This window comes from Urocitellus parryii, chromosome 15, assembly GCF_045843805.1.
Source record: "Urocitellus parryii isolate mUroPar1 chromosome 15, mUroPar1.hap1, whole genome shotgun sequence".
Lineage (NCBI taxonomy): Eukaryota > Metazoa > Chordata > Mammalia > Rodentia > Sciuridae > Urocitellus > Urocitellus parryii.
In genome coordinates, this window is record NC_135545.1 from 57,412,089 (window position 1) to 57,430,134 (window position 18,046).

General features: G+C 64.6%; 1 protein-coding gene across 1 annotated transcript; it reads left to right on the plus strand.

Moving 5' to 3' along the window:
* The first annotated feature begins 611 nt into the window (after positions 1–611).
* Cdh15 (cadherin 15) lies at positions 612–17,950 on the plus strand. The gene is made up of 14 exons (XM_026401867.2): positions 612–747; positions 6,283–6,438; positions 6,773–6,928; positions 7,814–7,958; positions 10,821–10,981; positions 12,686–12,814; positions 13,150–13,335; positions 14,235–14,488; positions 15,107–15,249; positions 15,378–15,617; positions 15,795–16,034; positions 16,166–16,302; positions 16,428–16,595; positions 17,411–17,950. The coding sequence occupies exons 1-14, from the start codon at positions 706–708 to the stop codon at positions 17,609–17,611; spliced, it is 2,358 nt and encodes a 785-aa protein (XP_026257652.2). The 5' UTR covers positions 612–705; the 3' UTR covers positions 17,612–17,950.
* Positions 17,951–18,046: the final 96 nt, after the last annotated feature.

Consider the following 18,046-nt stretch of genomic DNA (forward strand, 5'->3'; position numbering starts at 1 on the left):
CAGCTCTGTGGGGTGAGACCTGGACTGAGCAGTCGTCTGCACCACAGGCCAGTCCCTCTGCAGCCTCCCTCCCACTCCATCCAAGCCTTTCGTGGGATAGCGCCTCTGCCTGAAATGAGCCCCAAGGTGCCCCATAGCTACCCTCACCTCCCAGGGGGCCTTTCCTGACCAGTGCTGAGGTCCTTGCCATTGGACCAAAACCCTGAAGGCAAGGATCAGCAAAGGAAGCCTTGGGGATGGTGGAGGAAGGAGCCTTGCAGGCAGGGGGAACAGGCAGGAGCATCCTGGTGACTCTAAGCGCAGGGAATGAAGACGGCTTGAGCCTCACCCAGCCGCCCAACCCCAGCCTTCCCTGACAGGCTCCCTTCTCCTTCCACTCTTGCCTCTCTGGAGCTCAGGCCCCCACATGTCATTCAGGCCCTGGCTCCGCCCTTTCCGCCGCCAGGCCCCGCCCATTCACTTAGGCCCCGCCCCTCTCCCGCCAGGCCCCGCCCCACCACACACGTGCTGTCACTCAGGCTCCGGCCCGGCCCTCTTCCTGCCTGGCCCCGCCCCACTGCACACGTGCTGCCCCTCGGCCGGCCGCCCGGGCACTTGCGCTGTCACTCAGCCGGGCCGCGCTCTTCAGTCTGGAGCAGGAGGCGCCACCCCGGCCGCCGCCGCCGAGCCGGACACTTTTGCCTTGGTAGCTTCTGGCTGGCCCCGATGGACGCCACGTTCCTCCTTGCCCTCGGGCTGCTGTCCCAGGTAAGGCGGCCCAGGGCCGGGACCCTCCTCCCCAGCGTGCGGTGCAGTTTCTCTCCAGGACCACTGGCCCTGGCCATCTTCTAGGGACTGAGAGCTGCCGGCTGGGGGTGGGTGCCCAGGTGGGTCGCACTCTGCAAGGCCCTGCGGGAGGTGGGATAACCCCGGCCAGGGCTTCCCAGAGGGAGTGCCACCTGTCTCCCTTGGAAAAAGAGTGGACTGGCCAGTACTGGGGAACCAAGCTGAAGGGCAGGTGCAGACCACCTATCGGCCCTTCCCTTTGGAGGTGCAGGGCAGAGACTCCTCCAACCTGCCCCCTTGTCGGGGTGGCCATGGCCAATCTTCTGCTGGGAGCAGCAGGAGTCCCAATCAGGTGTTGGTGGGGACTGAACCCCCCACCCCTATAACCCTGGCCAGCATCTGCAGGCTCTGTTCTCCACACTCTGGCCTGGACCTTACCTCTCCTGCAGGAATGCCTGGGCCAGGGAGCTGGGTCCTAACACAGCCTGTCCACATGGCGGCTGTGTCCCACCGTGGGACAGCTGGAGTGCCTATTGTCTCCCTGGAAACTCTGCAGCTGCTGGAGTGGATCAGGCCTGAGGGCCACAAACTTCTGTCCACCCATGGTACCTTGGTCTCCCCAACTTGGGCACAGGACAGGTGGCAGGCACACAGCCTCTGGCCCGCTCTCCCCACTCTGGCCATTCCCTCCACTGAGACACCTCTTTCGTGTTCTAGGTTGCTAGTGGCACTGGGCTGAGCCTAGAGCGAGGATATGGCTTCGGTGGCCCCTGCCAGAGCCCAGGGCCCAGCATGATTGGGACCTGGCTGTGGACAGTCTCTGCCTCTTAGATGTGAAGGGTGTGAACACGAAGGGCCAGCACTGTTCACCATCAGTCACTGGGGTTGCTCTAGGGTGGTCCGGGGTGCTGGACATGGTGAGGAGAGTAGGTCCCTTCACAGCACCCACCACAGGGGTTTCCTGGCTCCCTCAAATTCCCATAAGCCTTGCAGTTTGGCTGGCCAGCTCAGGTTTCAGACCCTGACAGCTGACCAGGTGCCTGGCCAGTCGGCCCCTCCAGCAGCTGCTCCGCAGGCACTAGCCTCTCAGCTCCAGCCACCTCCCCGCTGCGGGCCCTCACACCTCACTGCATGGAGACAGCAGCCCAGCACAGCCTGGCTGCCTAGACCTCACCCTCCAGCCTCTGTCCAGCCCTAGGCATGGACACCCTGCCTCTCTGCAGGCCTGGATGCCTGCACACCCTAGAGTCTCCTCACAGACAGCTTCCTGCCCACGCCCCACTGCTGGCACCCAAGGCTGGAGCTGGCTTGGAGGACCCTGGGGGTCCAGCGCCTTTGGGTTTGGGTATCAGCCTTTCCAAGGCCCCAGGCCCCAGGGGAGAGGCTGGGTTGGATTCTGCTTCCCACTCCAGAGGCCTCGTCCCAGGCTCCTGCTGCAAACCCCCTGCTCAGGAGCGGGAGGCCCCCAAGTAGGTCGGGCAGCATGGCCGATCAGCTCTTGTTTAAGGGGTGCTTCCAACCCACCAAAATGTGAGGACCCTGTCATGCTTCCCCACCTGCTCAGCTCCAGACTTTTGCCCACCTGGTCCAGCCATCTGGTCCTGGGGCCAGGACCCTGTCACTCCTCCCTCAGCTCTGCGAGCCCCAGGCTGGCCAGGCCTGACCCGCAGGGCTATCTCCAGTGGGTCCCAGCTCTCCCCACACAGAACCCCTCTAGAACCTGAACTCTGAGCCCCAGGGGACAGCAGGGGGCTGGACTGTGTGTTCACCACTGGCCCTTGTCGGCCCTGCCCACTGCATGCTGTCCCTAGCGACTGGTCCTGTACCTGGGACCCTACCCTGCTGGGGGAGGACAGGGAATGGGGACAGATGGTTCAGAAACCCCACAAGCTGCCCGGGATGCCCTCGCCTGAGTCTGGGCATGGGGCCCCAGGGTTGTTAGAGGGACAGGGCCTCCACAGCAGGCCTGGTGCTCCCCAGGGCAGGCAGGCCTGCTCAGCTGCCCCCGACCCCTGGCCTGTCCACCCAGCTCCACATGGCGCCCAAGGCAGGCAGCTCTGTGGTGTGGGCCCTGCAGGGTCTGTGCTGCCGGGGGGCAGGGCCATGCTGATGGGAGAGAGCAGCTGCCAGCCCTGTCACCCCTCCTCACCCTCCTCTGAAGCCTGCAGCAGCTGGAGAGGTGGGGCCCGCAGGGGAGAGGCTGGGGCCACCCTGGCCGGGCCAACAGCTGGGCCATTCCTGACATGCTGGCCATCCAGGAACAGGATGGCCATGGATTCCAGCCTGGGGGGAGGGGCTCGGCCCGAGAAGCTTGTGGGGAGGCAGGACCAGGGCTTCTTGTGCCTTTCCCAAGCCCACCCACCCGGGCCCACGCTGGGGCATTCAGCTGTGCAGGGTGGGATGACTGAGCTGCCCCTCCTCTGCTCCACCAGCGCACACTGAGGAGAGAGCCAGACATACCAGGCAGCGTCCAGCCAGCCCAGGCCCTGTTCTCCTTTCCTGTCCACCACTGGACCCCTGACAGTGGCTTATAGGAGCCCAAGAGGCCACTGGCTCTGTCTGCTGAGGGGGGGGCATCTGGCTTTCTCTTTTCTCACTGTTGGTCCTACTCCCCAGTGCCCAGCACCTCTGTCCAGGCTCGGGGCCTAGCTGGGCTGGACACACTCCCCTCAGGTCACCAGGAATTGCTGGTGTCCCTGCCTCTCAGCAGAGTTGCCTGGCCAGAGCGGACACTTGGCACATGGCAGGAGCTTGGTCATTTTTGGCTCTTTGAGGTCCAGGGACAGACCCCAGGAGGGAGTTGACCCAGCAGCTAGGACTGGGGCAGTGTCCTGGTGTTCCCAGGGCTTCCACACTGTCCAGGCTCTTGGCTAAGAACAAGCTCAGAGCTCGGGGGTACCGTGGGCACCTACTTGGGAAGAGGGTCCATGATGTCTGTTGATCTGGTTTGGCGTGGGGAACAGGAGTGGGCAGCAGCCCAGGAGCACACATCCACAAGATGTCCCTTTTGTCCCCTGGCCCAGGTGTGGGGTCTCTGTGAGCTGGCTGTGTCCATGTGGCTTTGCCCAGGCCTTGCCTTCAGCCAGCCACATCTTGTGGGGGCAGGGCAGGGAGTAAGCCGCTCGGATGCCCCTGGGAGCGGGCGTTGGCTGGCCACTAGTCACCCACCCACACCCATCATGGCTTCTGACCTGAGCCAGCGGCCCTGCCAGGGCTCTGTGGTTCTGCTGACCTTGTGAACTTGGGCTGTGGACAGGCTGGGGACCCAGAACTCTGGGTCCAGCCTCTGCCTTGACCATACCTGGCCAGGGCAAGTCAGTGGGCATCCAACAAGGCGGCTGGCGGGGTGGGGCACCAGCCCAGGTTTGGCAGCCCAGGCCGGGCCGAGTGGCCCCCGCCACGTGAGCATGCACAGACCTTGAGCCCCTCGGTCACCAGGTTCCTGCTGAGCGTGCCCCTCTGAACCAAGGGGGTCAGACTTCTGGAGCTGACGTGGGTGGTCACCTGCTTTCTGGGGGTCGTGAGGACCACGGGGGACAAAGGAGAGGAGGGCCCACTCTAGGTCCCAGCACTAAACTGGTCCAGGGAGGCTCGCTGTGACAGAGACCCCCATGCCGGGCAGCAGGTTTGCGCTTGGCAGGAATGTGGCCCTGACCTGGAAGTGGCTTGTGCTTGGCCAGCTTTGGCAGGCTCAGAGGCCAGCACTGCCATCTGTCAGCCTCAGAGTGCCTCTGGGGCGGGAGAGTGGCCGACAGGCCTCAGGCCTGAGCACCCTAGCCTGTCCCCGCCAGCCTGCCATCTACGAAGAGGGTCCACTCCTCTCTGGACTCCCAGGGGCAATGGGTGCAAGGACCAGAGCCCTGGCAGCTCTACTGCCCTGGAAGGGCCTTGGAGGAGGGTCCTGAGGTCCTGCCAGTGGGGGCTCAGGCCTCCAGGAGGCTGCTTCTGTTGGGATATCGCTGCCATGTGTCACTCTGCCAGCACAGGGCGTAGGCAAGGGCTGCAGGACGGAGCCCCTGGCACTGGGTGGGGACAGGTTGCCGACGGGGTGGGCGCAGGAGGCACGCAGGAGGCAGTTAGGTCACAGTTAGGTCACCTGGCTCTGTGGCTTCTCCCTCGTGACCTGGCCCTAAGGCAGCCCCTGGGTGCTGTCCTCCTGAGGCCTGGCCCTGTGTCCCAGCCCCACAGACTGCAGTCCTGTGAGGGGAAGCCAGGGTGCAGGCGTCCACCCACCCAGAGGGTGGCAGCAGGGAGCACTGTCCCCTGTTGTTAGGAGGGGGGCTGGGCAGGGTGTCCTGCAGGGAGGAGGGTGACCTTGGTTTGGCCCACTCTGCCCCATGCTCCCTGTGTCACAGAGGGAAGGGGAGCAGGTCGCCTGTGAGTCCTCACCAGGGCTGCTGACGCCTCTGTCACCCGGCAGGGACCTCCCTGGGTGCGGGCACAGGTGGAACTCCATCTTGGCTCTGGCTGGGCACAAAGTGGAAGGGAAGGGCATGGGGGCGGGCACCCCTCCTGCACTGGTGGAGGCAGAGAGCCAAGTTGGCAGCAGCCTGGGCCTCCTCCCAGGGAGCCCTCAGGTCCTGCAGACAAGGCTGGGGAGAGCAGGTGTGGACCCCAGGCCTCGGCCACCTCGCTGAGGCTGGGCCTGCGAGCGCTGGGCACCGGGCCTGGTGCAGCCGCTTCTGCTGAAGAGAGCTGAAACCACAGCACCCGCTGGCGCCGGGCCCCAGCCCAGGGCTCCCTGGCCCTGCCCAGCTGTGGTCGTGGGTCGCTCACACCCAGGAAGTTCCAGCATCAGAAAAAGTGCCACTGGACTGGGAGGGAGGAGCAGAGGAGAAGGCCCAGGCCCGCAGGCGGGGAGCTGGCAGGCTGGTGACCTCTGCGTGCCCCTGCCCTGCCGAGTGCTCGGGGAGGACGGTGCCAAACCCAGCCAGCCCCCTCCTGGCCCAGCCCCTCTGCACCCACCACCCTCCCTGCCCCTCCGAGCTGTGGGAGGATGGGATGGCCATGTCGCCCCCTGACCCCTGCCTCTGACGGCCAACCTTGGGGGAGGGTGCCCTGCCCACCCTGCCCTCCAAGCCCCCTGCCCACGGGTTCCTGGGAGGCTGAGTTCTAGTGCTGGTCTCCAGCCCACCCGCTGCGGCTCCTCCCCCTTCTCTCCCAGCCACGTCCTCCTGGGGGCAGCTCCATCTTGGCTGTGGCTGGGCACAAAGTGGAAGGGCCTAGGAGGGCCCTTCCTGGGCCCCACTGAGCCCTCTCCCCGCCAGGGGCACCTGAGTCTGCTCTGGGCGCAGTGGGGTCCCTCATGCCCCCACCCTCCTACCAACCACCTACCAGGAAACAACCCCCAGGGGCCGGGGCCACCATGAAGGTGGCCCAGATTCCCGGGGGTTGGGGCTCAGCACTTGGGGGTGTGCCTGCTGGGCCCTCCACCTGTGCCCTCCAGGGATGCAGCCAGGTAGTGTGGAAGCCACCACCAAGAGCCTCCTGCTTGACCATAGCTCGTCTTGGTTGCAGAGCCTTGGCCTGTCCCAGGGGGTAGCTGGGCTGCAGCCCAGCACCCTGTACCCCTGGCGCCCCGCCTCTGCGCTGGGCCGCGTCCGGAGAGCCTGGGTCATCCCGCCCATCAGCGTGTCAGAGAATCACAAGCGGCTCCCGTACCCCCTGGTGCAGGTGAGGGTAGAGGCCCTGGAGGAGACTGGCTCATCCTGGTGGGTCCTGGAGGCGTAGGCACCCAGTGTCCCCATTCCCTAAAGGTGTCCTGCTGACCGGGCCCAGCAGGCAGTGGGAGAGGGCTCGGGAAGGCCCTCCTCTCTCGTCCTTCACTCACCAGGCCCCAGGAGGTCCTGGAGACGGGTCCCCACAGACACTCAGGGGCTGTGCCCAGGACAGGGCTCAGGACTGTGGGCCATGCCAAGCTGCCCTCCAGCCCATCCTCTTTCCCTGGGGGGACCCTGGGGGTTGGGGGCAGTCTCCGCCGGCCTCTCCCAGCCTCTCCCGCCTGCAGATCAAGTCGGACAAGCAGCAGCTGGGCAGCGTCATCTACAGCATCCAGGGGCCCGGGGTGGACGAGGAGCCCCGCGGCGTCTTCTCCATCGACAAGTTCACTGGACGGGTGTTCCTCAACGCTATGCTGGACAGGGAGGAGACGGACCGCTTCAGGGTGGGGCCTACCCTCAGCCTCTGCCCAGGCCCAGGCTCCAGTCTGGCAGGGCCGAGGCTGGCTGGATCTTGAGCTCTTTGGGGATGGGTTGGGGACCTAGTCCTGCAGCCTGAGGTGTTCCCCCTTCACAGAGGGGAGTGCCCAGGGCCTGCGGGGGGCTGGTGGGCCTCCAGAGGGTGGACAAGCCTGGTTCCATTTGGTGAGGTGGACATGTTCAAGAATCCCCAAGAGCCAGTCCTCGCAGCGGCGACTGTTCTTGGGGATGGGATTGGCCAGGGCCACCCCTGCAGAGGAAGGTGAGGTGCCTCCTCCAGGTGGGCCGGCGGCCGGCAGGTCAGCTTCCTGCAGACGGCAGCTGGCCACCCTCACAGGGCCCTGCGGGGCTGTCGGGGGAAGGGCTTGCAGCTGCTTCCCTCCTGGCCGCCCTGGATCCTTCCCCAGATGTGGGAACTGGCTGCCTCCCACGCAGGGGGTCCTGGGAGAGCTCTTGTTATTGGGGGGACAGGGCCTCTCCCTGTTGCCCTTCTGGCCTCAAGGGCTTCCCCTCCTTGGCCCCCAAGGAGCTGGGAGAGGTGCCTGCCACGGGGCCAGCATGAGAGTCCTCCTCACCTGGGAATCGCAGCAGGCCCTTCTCCAAAGGAGGAGAGGCGGTGGCCCACGCCTGGGCAGCGGAGTTGGAAGTCATTTCAGGAGGAGGGGCTGGGAAGCCTGGTGGGGCCCTGCTCCGGGCACACGTGGGCAGCTGTGGCTTCCTGGGGTCGGGCAAGAGGGGAGGCGGGTGGTGGGGACGGCAAGCTCCCTCAGGGGACACTCACTGGCTGCAGCCCGGGCCTCGCCTGCGTGGCCCGAGGACTGCAGCGCCAGCCCTGCCCTCTGTGTGGACAGCTAAGGGCTTTTGCCCTGGACCTGGGAGGATCCACCTTGGAGGACCCCACCGACCTGGAGATCGTGGTTGTGGATCAGAATGACAACCGGCCGGTCTTCCTGCAGGAGGCGTTCACCGGTCACGTGCTGGAGGGCGCCGCCCCAGGTGAGGCCGGCCAGGTCCCCGGCAGCCACCCAGGAGAGGCCTCAGGAGGCCCTCAGTGCAGGGTCTCCTTGAGCTGGCATCTCAGGCTGTCCCTGGCGTGCACTAGGCCCTGGGCTCAGGCCCAGCACGGCGTAAAGGGACCTCTCAGGGTCGGTTCAGCCCAGGTAGCCCACTGCCCATGTGCCCAGAGGCTCCCCAGCATGGCCAGGCCCCAGGGAGCCTCGGGCCTGCAGGAGGTTGGAGGAGCTGATTGGCGTCAGCCCACGTTGATTCTGTGTCACACCATTTTTTGCTTTTCAAGATTCAAAGTGACAACTTTTTGCTTTTTTTGAATTCTGGAACAATCTCAGGCCTGCAGGAGAGTCTCAGGGAATCCCTGTGCACACATCACAAGGACGTGCGAAGCGTTTCAGCTTCTTCCTCTTTCTGCCTCCGTGTCCTGAGCTGCCCAGCAGGCCTGGCACCGGGCATTTCTGCATGCGATCAGTAATAACGCTCGCAGCAAAACCAAGATCAGAGCCCAGGATCCTCCATACCACACCTGCTCTACAGCCTTCATCAGGTGTCCCTTCCCCGAGGTCCCTCCTTCTCCTGAGGCCCTGAACCTGGGTGCTCACCACGGAATCTCACTCCCAGCCCCATGAGCCAGGGTCTCCTCAGGGTGTCCTCATGCCGGGATCACAGGTGTGACCACCATGCCCTGCAAAATAATGACATTCCTGACAAGAGGGTGCTGGGTCACGTCTGTGCCCCGGGTGGCCCTGGGCCCTGGCTTCCTTCCTCTCCGAGCTCCGCACCTGGGTGTGGGCCACCCTGCCTCCACCAGGCCCCGCACCTTACTCAGCGGCCACCAGAGCTGCCTGCCAGCCTCAGCATGCAGGGCCTCTGGGCGCTTCCCAGGGTGCTGCGCCAGTCCCCACGCCCCGCTGTCTGTCGGTGGGTGCCCTCGCCTGTGTGTGTGGTGGTCTCACCCTTCCTGTGTGCTCAGGGAGACCCCACTGGCAGCAGGGCCCAGACCCTGTATCGGGGGCTCCTGGGACCGTGGCCATACGCTGGCCCTGGCCATGCCCTGTTCTGGGAACCCGTCAGGTGCAGCTCTGTTCCCTTTGTCTTTTTCTTCGTTGTTCCTTTTTTTGGGTTACTTTGGTTTCGTTTTTTGATTGTTTTTGTTCCAGGGTCTGAACTGGGGCGCTCTACCACTGAGCCACATCCTCATCCCTTTCTATTTTGAGACAGAGTCTCACTGAGTTGCTTAGGGTCTTGCTAAATTGCTGAGGCTGGCCTTGAACTTGAGATCCTCCTGCCTCAGCCTCCCCCATCACAGGCGGGCACACCCCACCTGGCAAGTTCAGCTCTTTTCTTCTCTGTGTCTTTGTGGCTCTCTTGCTCCTGTTCTATGGAAAGAGGAGCATCAGTGTACCCCAGATGCCCTGGGGGTGAGTTGCAGGGTGGGCTTGGGTGCCCAGGCCCTTAACCCCAGCAGCAGGCAGCTCAGGGTCTGCTTCTGCAGGACCCACCAGCAAGCTCCACCCTGGAGTCCGGGACCCATCCTCTTAATGGGAGCAGATTCTCAGCCTCTAGTTCCTCTAGACACTGGTGTCTTGGAGCACCGGGTCGGGGTGGTGACATGACCTGGGCCCTGTGTTCCTGGGGGGTGACCTTGTGGCCTTGGGGCACAGATCTACCTGTCACTGGGTGCAGGTGGGTGCCGGTTCTTCTCTGGGTGGAGCCTGTGTGACTCCCAGCCCCGTCCTCCACTGGAGGCCCCTGAACCTGGGGTGGTGGGGAGGGTAGTTTGGACCCCCCTTCCACTTGGCAGGCGGCTCCCCGCCATCTGGGCGCTCCCTCCAGGTGTGCCCAGCTTGCCACGTTGCTTCTGTGGCCCGAGGAGCCCTTGTTCTGCACACCGCCCCTCCAGCACTGGTGTCCGGATGTGGTCAGTGGGCCATCGAGCCACTTGCTGTCTGGGCCTCTCTAACAGTTGTGGCTGGGAAACATGCCTGTCTGTAACACGCGTGCGGACGGGTGTGAGGCCGTGTGTGTGCAGGGCACACACAACACGCCAGCTCCCAGCGGCCCCGCTGCTTCCAAACTCAGGGTCCTTCTAGACCCTTGGCCGTTGTCCTGATGTCCTGATGGCAGAAACCTGGCTCCCCGGTCCAGGATGTGTCCACCCACTGGCTGGCCGGAGAGCACCCAGGCCTTCCAGGATGCCAGCCTGTGCTCCAAGACACCTGCCCAGTGCTGCCCGTGGCTTCACCAGCATTTACCTGGTCAGGAGCTCTGTACGCTCAGGTGTGGCCCCTCCTGGGCTGGATGGTGGCTGACATTTGCCACCGTGCATTGAACACGTGGATCTTGAGACACGCACAGCAAAGATTTGCTGGCTGAGCTGCCCCAGGGTGTGTGGAAGCCTGTCCTTGTCACTCTGCCTCCCTGGCTTAAGGCTCCTACCCCTGAGCTGCAGGGAACTGTGGGTAAATCAGGAAGCAGGGCCCTGCCTCGGGCCTCGGTCTGTCGCAGCACCTCAGGCCCTGGCGAGCTAGCGCCCCGGGGCTCCTCAGTGCTGGCTCGGCTCGGCACCCCTGTACCCACGCCTCCCTGGGGCTGGGCCCCCCAGGGTGCTGCTCTCACCTGGCACCTGAGCCTCTGCGACCAGCCCTGCCCACCGCTCCTTCAGTGGTGGAGTTCACAAGTCCAGGTGGGCTGCAGGGCCAGCGGGAGCATCCTGGATGTGAGGGCTCCTGTGCGCAGTAAGCCTCAGCGGGCAGCAAGTTCTAGGCCTGATCTGTGGCCAGCCGTCGGTCCAGATCCCCACGGCAGCCCTGGGGGCGTCCGCCCATGCCTCCCTGTCCCCCCCAGGCACCTACGTGACCAGGGCTGAGGCCACGGATGCCGACGACCCCGACACGGACAACGCTGCGCTGCGGTACTCCATCCTGGAGCAGGGCAGCACCGGGCTCTTCAGCATCGATGAGCACACGGGCGAGATCCGCACCGTGCAAGTGGGGCTGGACCGCGAGGTGAGGTGCCCGGGCCTCTGCTCTACCCACCCCCAGCTGCCCCCCAAGGCAGAGGAAGGAGGCTGCCCAGACCCAGGAGGACTCCTGTGGGCGCCTCTGGCACTGTCTGGGGCATCCGCCAGGCAGCAGAGGCCGTGCCCACAGCCTGTGGGTGCCTCCCGGGGTGGGGGGGGACACCTGCAGTGTGCTCTGTCCCCTCCAGCAGGACTCCCCCTCAGTGAGGCCCAGGGGTGGGGACACCTGCAGTGTGCTCTGTCCCCTCCAGCAGGACTCCCCCTCAGTGCGCCCCAGGGGTGGGGACACCTGCAGTGTGCTCTGTCCCCTCCAGCAGGACTCCCCCTCAGTGCGCCCCAGGGGTGGGGACACCTGCAGTGTGCTCTGTCCCCTCCAGCAGGACTCCCCCTCAGTGAGGCCCAGGGGTGGGGACACCTGCAGTGTGCTCTGTCCCCTCCAGCAGGACTCCCCCTCAGTGAGGCCCAGGGGTGGGGACACCTGCAGTGTGCTCTGTCCCCTCCAGCAGGACTCCCCCTCAGTGAGGCCCAGGGGTGGGGACACCTGCAGTGTGCTCTGTCCCCTCCAGCAGGACTCCCCCTCAGTGCGCCCCAGGGGTGGGGACACCTGCAGTGTGCTCTGTCCCCTCCAGCAGGACTCCCCCTCAGTGAGGCCCAGGGGTGGGGACACCTGCAGTGTGCTCTGTCCCCTCCAGCAGGACTCCCCCTCAGTGAGGCCCAGGGGTGGGGACACCTGCAGTGTGCTCTGTCCCCTCCAGCAGGACTCCCCCTCAGTGAGGCCCAGGGGTGGGGACACCTGCAGTGTGCTCTGTCCCCTCCAGCAGGACTCCCCCTCAGTGCGCCCCAGGGGTGGGGACACCTGTAGTGTGCTCTGTCCCCTCCAGCAGGACTCCCCCTCAGTGCGCCCCAGGGGTGGGGACACCTGCAGTGTGCTCTGTCCCCTCCAGCAGGACTCCCCCTCAGTGAGGCCCAGGGGTGGGGACACCTGCAGTGTGCTCTGTCCCCTCCAGCAGGACTCCCCCTCAGTGCGCCCCAGGGGTGGGGACACCTGTAGTGTGCTCTGTCCCCTCCAGCAGGACTCCCCCTCAGTGCGCCCCAGGGGTGGGGACACCTGCAGTGTGCTCTGTCCCCTCCAGCAGGACTCCCCCTCAGTGAGGCCCCAGGGGTGGAGACACCTGCAGTGTGCTCTGTCCCCTCCAGCAGGACTCCCCCTCAGTGAGGCCCAGGGGTGGGGACACCTGCAGTGTGCTCTGTCCCCTCCAGCAGGACTCCCCCTCAGTGAGGCCCAGGGGTGGGGACACCTGCAGTGTGCTCTGTCCCCTCCAGCAGGGCTCCAGCCCTGTGTGGCACATGGTGCTCGTCCCTCACTCTGACTGACAGCGTCTGTCCGTCCTTCCTCTGTGGGACCCTGCTGCCCTGTCAGCCAGGCTTCTGGCCTGGGACCCATTCATTAGTGCCCCTCTATGCCCAGTGGGCCCCACAGCACAGCTGACCCCTGGTCCGCTCACAGGCTAGGGCCGAGGTCAAGGCCGAGGGTGTTGCTGAACCCCATGTGCTGGGGGTGCCCAGAGCCGGCTGGGGCTTCTGACACCACCAGGTCCCTGCACAGGCTGAGCTTGTAGGCAGCTGGCCCCCGCCCCTTCCCGTCCCTCTGGTAGCCAGCCAGATCTTCTAGCCCATGTCACATCCTCAGGTGGTGGCCGTGTACAACCTGACGCTGCAGGTGGCCGACATGTCTGGAGAGGGCCTCACCGCCACGGCCTCCGCCATCATCTCCCTGGACGATGTCAATGACAACGCTCCCGAGTTCACCAGGGACCAGGTGCTGCCCCTGCCCCACTGGCCCTGGGTGGGTCTGCGAGAGGATGGGGGCTGGCCTGCCTCTCAGGACGGTCCTGAGCCAGGAACCCGACCAAGTGTGAGGGTCCACCAGGACAGGCGCTGCAAGTGGGAGAGGGAGAAGTGGCCATGCAAGGAGCGTCTCCTGGGGGAGCAGCCAGCCCTGTCCTTTGGGGGAAGGTGGCACACATGGATAGTGACTCTGGAAACAACCCAGGACACACGGTGGTGGTGGCAGAGCGGGCTTGAGGGAGGAAGGGTGTCCCCAGGGAGGTGGCATGGCATGGCCAGCCATGGGTAACCAGCTGGTCCCCCTAGTTGTCCATGGAGGCTGCAGAGGCCATCAGTGGAGTGGATGTAGGACGCCTTGAGGTGGAAGACAGGGACCTACCTGGCTCCCCCAACTGGGTGGCCAGGTTCACCATCCTGGAAGGGGACCCGGAAGGACAGTTCACCATTCGCACTGACCCCAAGACCAACGAGGGCGTGCTGTCAGTGGTGAAGGTGAGAGGCCCCGGTCATGTGCACACCTTGCCCTGGCAGAGGTGTGGACCACGCACCCTGCACGCCCCCATCCTGAGCTCTCCTGGGCTCCTGCCTGCAGTGTCTGCTGACCTCCTGGTCTCGCCTGCGTCCTGGGGTGAGAGCAGTGGAGGGCAGAGCCTGCTGGGACTGCAGGGCCCAGGGCGCCCTGACCCCGGGGCAGCAGGCCGAGGGAGCTGCCAGTCGTCCTGTCTCGTGCTTGTGATCCACGTCTGTGTGCTGCCTGTGTCAGTCCCAGTGCTCCCAGGCAAGCAGAGTCAGCAGGAGCCACACAGAAACACGCGTGCACGTGCACACTTGTCTGTGGACAGGCACATCTCAACCTTGATGCAGTAGAGAACTTTCTGTGAGACTGGGGCTGTAGCTCTGTGGTGGAGCATATGCAGGCCCCTGGGTTCAATCAGGAAGGAGAAAGAAACTGATTTGCAAGAAACTGACTTGTGCCTTTGGGGCTACTGGAAACTCACTCAGGCAGCAGAATTTCTTTGTCCTCAGAGACAAAGTGCTTTGCTCTCAAGGCCTTACCTACATAGGGAGGGCCCACCAGGAGCCAGGATGGTTTCTCTGCTCAGCATCAGCTGATCCCATCCACCAGGTCCTGCACAGAGAAGTCTGCTTGGCCTTGGGCGGCTGTGGTCTGCTCTGACACACAAGACGGACACACCACCCCCAACAAGTTCATTTTGTTGTGTTGGTATTATCCTTTGAGACTTTTAGTCCTGCATAGTTTTGACCTGTCAAGGTTAAAAGGGGATGAAGGGGACACATGCTCTTGGGACGGGCCCAAGGAGTGCCCCCCAGGAGCCCTGTTAGGTGCCTGGACTTGCACCCAGAGTGGGTGGCCTCTCCTCCTTCCACAGCCCCTGGACCACGAGAGCCGTGAGCACTATGAGCTCATGGTGACCGTGCAGAACGAGGCCCCACTGCAGGCAGCTGCCCCCCGGGCTCAGCGGGGCCAGGCCAGGGTCAGCGTGAGGGTGCAGGATACCAACGAGGCCCCTGTGTTCCCGGAGAGCCCACTGCGGACCAGCCTGGCTGAGGGGGCACCCCCAGGAACCCCTGTGGCCCTCTTCTCTGCCAGAGACCCTGACACACAGCAGCTGCAAAGAATCAGGTGGGCCTCCTGGGTCCCTGGGGACCAGGTGTGAATGCGCTGCCCTGGGAGGGTGCCCTGGCTCTGAGGCAGAGGCGGAGAGATTGTCCGTGTGCATTCCGTGGGGTCTGGGGCCCTGCTGTCCTGTGTCCCCTGGGGCAGGGCAGGGCTCTAGGTGTTCCTGTGGACCTGGCCACATCTGTTCCCAGTGACCTCTGAATGTCCACTCTGTCTGTGCTGGTGGGCCCCAGCTCCTGCAGGCCTGGTTGGGAGTGTTTTAACTCACCCCCTGCTGACCTGGCCCAGTGTGCTTGTCTGCCACCACGGGGCTTCTGTACACACCTGGCACTGACCAGGACTGAGTTCAGGCTGTTGCTCAAGGCTCTGGGTAGCTGCTGGCCTTCTCTGAGCTTCAGCTTCCTCATCTGGCTGGGGCAGAAACACCCCTCGGGCTGTGGAAGGGACTCTGCACCCAGGCCCCCAGAGTGCTGTTGTGGGTGCATATGCCCGGCCTGGGGGTGTGCGTGTGTGCAACACGCGAGGTGCATGTGTGCATGGCTGTGTCGTCGGGTCTGCAGTGTATGTCTGCGTGACCCCGTTCCAGGATGTCCTGGTAGGTTCCACTCCTCTCCACCACAGCTATTCCAAGGACTATGATCCCGAGGATTGGCTGCAGGTGGACAGAGCCACAGGCAGGGTGCAGACCCAGCGCGTGCTGAGCCCTGCCTCCCCCTTCCTCAAGGACGGCTGGTACCGGGCCATCGTCCTGGCCCTGGATGACGGTGAGTGGGCTCTGTGCCTGGCTTCAGGGCTCTCTGGCCTGGCTGGGCCTCTCTCCTCCCAGGGCTCCACCCAAAGGGAGGGTGGTGGGCTGGGGCAGGGCACCCAGCCTATTGCCGCATACCTGCAGGCTCTCCACCCAGCACCGGCACAGGCACCCTCTCCATCGAGATTGTGGAAGTCAACGACCATGCACCTGTGCTGGCCCCTCCATCGCCCAGCAGCCTGTGCAGTGAACCGGACCAGGGGCCTGGCCTCCTCTTGGGTGCCACAGATGAGGACCTGCCCCCACACGGGGCGCCTTTCCTTTTCCAGCTGAGCCCCAGGTTCCCAGAGCTCAGCCGGAACTGGAGTCTCAGCCAGGTTAACGGTGAGTCCCCTAGCTAGGGCCTGGGACCTGGTGGTGCACGGAGGGCATGCGACACTGGCCACATCTTCAGACTTCTCATGTCCAGTGGGTGGACGGGAAACCGAGGCCTAGGGGTTCGGATGCTGTTTGGACGTAGGGCGGCCCCAGGGTCTCTGCTGACAGAGTGGCCCTCTCCAGTGAGCCACACGCGCCTGCGGCCCCGGCACCAGATCCCTGAGGGCCTGCACCGCCTCAGCCTGCTGCTCCGGGACTCTGGGCAGCCGCCCCAGGAGCGCGAGCAGCCACTGAACGTGACCGTGTGCCGCTGTGGGCCTGACGGCGCCTGCCTGCCGGGGGCCGCTGCGCTGCGGGCCGGGGGCGCGGGCGTCAGCCTGGGCGCGCTGGTCATCGTGCTGGCCAGCGCCATCCTGCTGCTACGTGAGTGCCCCGCCCACGCGGACCCGCCCCTCCCCTAGATCCACATGTGGGCCCCGCCCCGCCCGCCCTCCCTCGGGTGGACTTGCACACCCCCACCCAGCCCCGACGTCACCACCCTCCGCTCGCCCCAGTGCTGGTCCTGCTCGAGGCGCTCCGCTCGCGGTTCCAGCAGCCGCCGCGGGATAAGGGTCTGCTGCGCGGGCTACAGGACGACCTGCGGGACAACATCCTCAACTACGACGAGCAGGGAGGCGGGGAGGAGGACCAGGTCAGTGGAGCAAAGGTGGTGGCTCAGAAATGCTGAGCCCCGGCCAGGGGCTCCCCAAGGAATGGGGCACGGGCCCTTCCCAGAGCCGCGCGGTGCCTCCCTAATGGCACTTCCTGTGCTCCCAGGATGCCTACGACATAAACCAGCTGCGCCACCCTACAGAACTGCCGGCTCTGAGCCGCCCCTTGGGACGGCCACCCCTGCGCCGGGATGCTCCCTTTGGCCACGTGCCCTGCCAGCCACACCGCGTGCTCCCCACCACCCCTGCGGACATGGCCAGCTTCATCAGCGACGTAGGTGGCCCTGGGGAGTGTGGAGGTCAGAGGGGGAACTGTGCATGCCCACACGCACACCCTTGAGTGAGCACACAGGCACAGGTGCATACGTGGGAGCTCACGGGCCTTTCAGTCTCCACACTGTGTGTCCACCTGGGATATTAGCCCCCAGGCTGCAGGTGATCAGAGAGGACTCACTGGTGGGACCCTGGACAGGCTTTGGGGAAGCCTGAGCTGCAGCAGGGCCCGCAGGCCGGGTGGGCACTTTCCAAGCTTAGCATTGGGGGTGGAGTGTGGTGTCAGTCTCTACGTGACAAAGGGAGATTGGCCATCTACTGGCCGGGACTTGGACCCAGGTGGCCCTTGTCCTCCATCTATGAAGCTCATTGTGTGGGTTAAGAGGCTGGACTTTCCCTGGCTCACTACAGTGGTGGGTGGGTATCAGTATCCCTGGGCCTGCTTTCATGGTCAGCTGAGACATCACAGTAGCCATTTGGATACTCCCAAGCCACATGCCAGATGCCCAGAACATGCAAAGCCACGGGGGCCATGCAGGGAGACGTCCACTATTTGCTGTCATGCAAAGCCCCAGCAAAGTCATCACCCTGCAGCAGCAGGCACAGTGCTGGTGCTGTTAGGAGTGACTCCCTGCAAGGTGCTGGCAGCTGCTCGTGGTCCAGGACTGGCTCCTTCCGCCTTGCCGCCTGAGGTCTGCCCTCTCAACCTGCTGTGCCCTGGGTGCTCTGCTACTGCAGACCTCCCCTGGCTGCGACAAGAGTGTGGCAGCTCCCAGCTGGCCTCTGCCGTCCTAAGCTCTGTGGGCCTTTCTGCAGGGCCTGGAGGCTGCGGACACTGACCCCAGCGTGCCACCCTATGACACGGCTCTCATATATGACTACGAGGGGGACGGCTCTGTGGCAGGAACGCTGAGCTCCATCCTGTCCAGCCATGGTGACGAGGACCAGGACTATGACTATCTCAGGGACTGGGGCCCCCGCTTTGCCCGCCTGGCAGACATGTATGGGCATCCATGAGAACCAAGGCCAGGAGTGGAATGCGCTGTTTGGATGTGGCCACCTGACAGGGAGGGGGCCTTCTGGGGGCACCTGCACCCAGAGACCAAAGTGTAACCTCAGGGCCTGACAGGGAGCCCATTCATGGCAAAGGTGACCTCAGCAGGACCACTTCCTCTGGCCTTTCTCCCAAGGCAGGATGAGTGTCAGGGGACAGCACTTGGAGTCTGGAGTGAGTGGCAGGAGGTGGCACCCTCCTGCTGGAGTTGGGGAGCTGCTTCCCATCCTTGCTGGGGTCACCCCACCTTTGCCCCCCCGGAGGCCTCTCCTCTGTATGGAAGCAAGAGCCTCGTGGTGAATCAGAGTTAAAGTCTGGCTAGTTTATCCAGTGCTCCATCAGTGCCCACACACAATACCCACAAGGGCACCAGGGTCCCTGTCCCCAAGAACAGGGCT